Here is a 4245-nt window from a genome sequence, read left to right as displayed (position 1 = left end):
CCCACCATCATTGTGTGCTAAAAGAAATTGTGTCGGATACTAGGCCTAGCGCGGGGGCGCCCTGTTAGACCAGACGGTATCATGCTTGACTACGGAGCAGATGGCCTTGGTTTGAATCCCAGGCTGGGCATTCTTGAACTCAAGTCGTTTTGTGGAGTTGTGTTAGTAAGCGTTTTACGGCACTTGCAACACAATATGGTCAAATACGTGCCGAAGATTAGAGGTGTTATGAGAGAGCAACCAACATAAAAAAGAAGGAGGGGAGATAAAGACGATAGGTGTTTGATAGGCAAGAAGGAACAAACCACACCAGAGCACCCGCCAACCACCCACTTTGTGGAGTTTTCAAGGCTCTCAGTCCTATCGGAGGCGAGCATTAAACCCTGAGGTAACCTAAAAGTGTTGATAAGGGTGTTAGTTTAACCCGTGCTCTTTTACGACAGCGGTAGACCATTTATATAATTATCCAGTGTTCTGTTGCGTATATTATCGGCCACTTTGTGCTGAGAAAAAGGAAAACAGACAGACAGAACATCAGAGGGAGAATAAAAGTGAAGGACTTATCAATGGCGCTTTCCAACCATATTCGCTTTTAGACATTCTTTGGGTGACATTAAGCATTTATTAATAATAAATAATAGATAACATTCGTTTAGGGCATATTTCCGCTCTGCCGCGAGCTCCATGCGCTTGTTTTAGTATTTAGTAAACGTCTTATGACAACTGCAAAATAAACAAGCCATTTTAGTGAAGGCGATTAGAGGTGGGACTAGACAGTAACACACGAAGGAAAGAAAGAGGAAAGATAAGGAGGAAAGATGTTTCATAGGAAAGAAAGAGCTAACAACACCACGGCATTTAACATGGGACACATACCTACCGTACAATCAGCGATAGAAACGTCTTCTACTACAGACTTCAACATAAGTTAAGGACCACCTTGACAGACGACCCTGATTTTTATAAGAATTCCGAAAAAAGGACAGCAATGAATGTGTCAAAATGTTTAGCTCTGAAAGTGTTAAGGCCCCGCGTCCACCGCGCTTTTTCATCACTTGCAGGCCAAGCTCACATGCAAATGAGCTTGTTTTTGTCAGTCATTGACTGCCTTTGCCTGACTACGCGATTTTCCTTTGACGTCTGGAATCATCGGTCTTCTGGTGGTCTGGTGTGGTTTGATCCTTCTTTCGTTTCAAACATCTATCGTCTTTATCTTTCATCCTTCTAAATAAATAAATAAATAAATGACATTTATATAGCGCTCAACCCCGAATAAAGTACCCAGGCTCTGAGCGCTTTACAATACAGTACAACATACAACAGTAACATGAAACGTTGGGTTCTGACTAAAGAAAATTATTCCAAATATTCATTTTATTAATTTAAAAACAGAAACGACTTCAGCTGACATTTGAATGAATCAAAAGATTTGATTTCTCTCAAAGTACTTGGTAAAGCATTCCAGATCTTGGGGTCTTGGTATTCAAATGTCCTTTCACCCAATGTTTTAAGTTTCATAGATGGTAAAAGAAATTGTGAGGCAGCGTGGTGGAATCAGGCTCTCGTCAAATAATAATCAAAGTGAAGAAATTTGCATTTTTCCACATGTTTCTGAATTTTTATCAATTTTTCGTTTTTTGGCTGAACACCTTTCATGCCCGTTAAAGAACTCATTTCTGAGTGGATTTCTTTTCAAAACGTTGATTAAAGGCACACAAAAAATGTAAATTTTCGGTTTGCCACGGACTCTTTAGCTAAGGAAACAACTCATCTTTGGCGGCCATTTTCTCACTAATTTTACCTCTGAAAACAGGTGACCGCCACCTCCTTCATTCACAAATATCTCGACTTGCATTCAAGATAAATGGATATTTTTTTCCTCCAAATAAAGACAAGTGAACAAGCTTTACGATGATACCAATAGATCTACATGCCCAAAAATTGACGAGAGCCTGATTCCACCACGCTGCCTCACAATTTCTTTTTGTCAGCTTCGTACGTTTCTCTCCAGTGCCACCTGGAATCGTCTGCTCCTATACATGTATAAAGCTTCACCCATTTATTTTGTTTTCTTTACGAACAGATCCCCCTGCAGGTCCCGCTGCTCGCCCCTGAGGTCACCAAAGGTCACGTGGTGGTTCGGACACTATGACCCCAAAGATGACGTGTGGGATAAAAAGGGAGCAGGAAACCCGCCAAATCCCCGGGCGGCGTGGAAGTCTGTGTGGAAAACCTGCCCGCTAAACGAGAGCGCCGATTACAAAAAGCAGCCAAAAGTGATGTTATCCTCCGAGAGTGGTGGCGATAGACGAACAGATTTCTGCGACCGTGTAGCCATGGATGGTACGATAGAACCCTCGGTATTGCGTCATCAGAACTCGTCGTTACGTCACCAGAAACAAAAACAACAGCGCCATCATTACCACCCCGCCAGTTTATCTACGACCGAGGAGGCGGAGATGAGGATGAGAGAGGCAGAAGAGAGGAGGAGAGGGATAGATAGAAGGACAGAGAGGACGATGAGGGGGAGAGAAGAAGAAAGAGGAGAGAGTCGTGTGTCTGGGCGATGCGGCAAGTGTGAGAGCGACAACAACAACACGGACGACACCTCCAACTGCCCCCCATCGTCCTTTTCCGATAGTCAGGGCAGAAGAAAAGACTCACCCCTCTCCCTCAGAGAGCTCATGGGTTCCCAGCACGTTCCGAGAGACGAGGGTATTCCCGGAATTACCGCGCTAAATCCTCCCCGTGATGCGTACTATAAAACCGGTCCTGGTAATAGTCACTACAAGAACGGCTCTCGTGAAATGTATAAGAATGGCTCTCGTGACCTAGATCTATACACACAAGGCTCTGGTGAACTCTATAGGAACGGCTTTGACGACCATTACACACGAAGAAAAGAAACGAACAAAGAATCATACACAGCAGACGTCTCCCCTCACACCAGCCAGTCAGACACAGCCAATAGGTATAGGCACAGGGCCGCACCAGGGGGAGGTAGATCCCCGTATAGACGCTCACCCCAGGACGCCAGGGACGGGGGTTTGAGTCCTGGGATAAGTCAGAACTGCACGATTACGCTAGCCGATCTCATAGAGACTCGAACTCGGGACCGATCGTTGCGACGTTCAAGACTGAAGGAGGGTGAGGGTTGTGGGGAGTGTGTCGGCCACAGCCACGAGACGGGAGGCAGGGGTGGGGGTGGGGGGAGAGGAGGAAATGGTTACGGCTATAATCCACCGGCAAACGTTTGGGGAGACAGAGACAGAGAGAACACGTTCCGGTACGGCTCACCAGCGGGTGTGAGGGGACAGACAGACACACACGCACGCTCGCCGAACACTGCTCACGACAGGCGAGGGTGGGGGAACGACGATACAGACGGATACGGCGGACGAAACGGAAGAACGAGACGACACGATAGAGAGAGGGAAGACTTCTTCGACAGCAGACCTCACCGAAACCACGTTTCTTCTTTTTCTCCGCCGTCTTATAGTAGACAGCCTTCGCCTCCCTCTCCTCCTCCCCCTCCTCATCCTCCTCCTCTTCCTTCCGTGCTGGGCGCTGGTGGCGGTATTGCGGGGCTCGAGGGCGCCACTAATGCGTCACACTGGGGCTCAACATCATCCTCGACTGAACGACGTGACCTTTCCGATACACGGGGTGGTGGTGGTGGTGGTGGTTACTGGCCCGGCCTCACGTCATGGGAAGGAGGAGGAGGAGGAGGAGGTCGTGATGTCACTAGAGGATGGGAGGAGGAGGAAGGTAGTCGCCACCTCACGACAGGAGACCCTACACACTTCAGACAACTTTCTCCTTCGGCTTCTTCGCCCTCTCCTCAAGAACACCGTCACACCAACTCCAAATCACACCACAACCACACCAGCACCAAATCACATCACAACCATAGCCACACCAAATCACACCGCAACCACACCAGCACCAAATCACAACCTTATCCCAACTCCAAACCACAACACTACCGTAGCAACACCCACCAGCCGCCCCCGGAGAGCAGTCCCCCGTCCCGACAGTCTCCAGCCACGCCCCAGCGACACAGCACCGAGCCAGGGCACACGGGGAGGTCACAGCGCGATGACCGCGGAGACCCGCATGTGGGGCACAGGTACCGCCGCTGTGGTCAGGGGGCAAAGGTCGTTCAGACAGGGGCTACGGCCTACATGGAGGATGTGATGAGGGCTCCCCCTGGTGGTGGTGGTGGTGGTGGTGGTGGTGGTGGTG

General features: G+C 48.7%; 1 protein-coding gene across 1 annotated transcript in view; it reads left to right on the top strand.

Annotated features, from left to right (window-relative positions):
- LOC101851388 (filaggrin-2) overlaps positions 1–4245 on the top strand; it is a gene marked incomplete at both ends in the record, with an annotated part of 7511 nt that overhangs the window by 1097 nt on the left and 2169 nt on the right. The window contains 1 exon segment of the mRNA XM_013090734.1: positions 2084–4242. Coding sequence (XP_012946188.1) covers positions 2084–4242 — 2159 coding nt within the window.

Source organism: Aplysia californica, unplaced genomic scaffold, assembly GCF_000002075.1.
Source record: "Aplysia californica isolate F4 #8 unplaced genomic scaffold, AplCal3.0 scaffold01451, whole genome shotgun sequence".
Classification (NCBI taxonomy): Eukaryota; Metazoa; Mollusca; class Gastropoda; order Aplysiida; family Aplysiidae; genus Aplysia; species Aplysia californica.
Note: the sequence above shows the minus strand (reverse complement) of the source record. Positions and strands in the feature narration are given on the sequence as shown.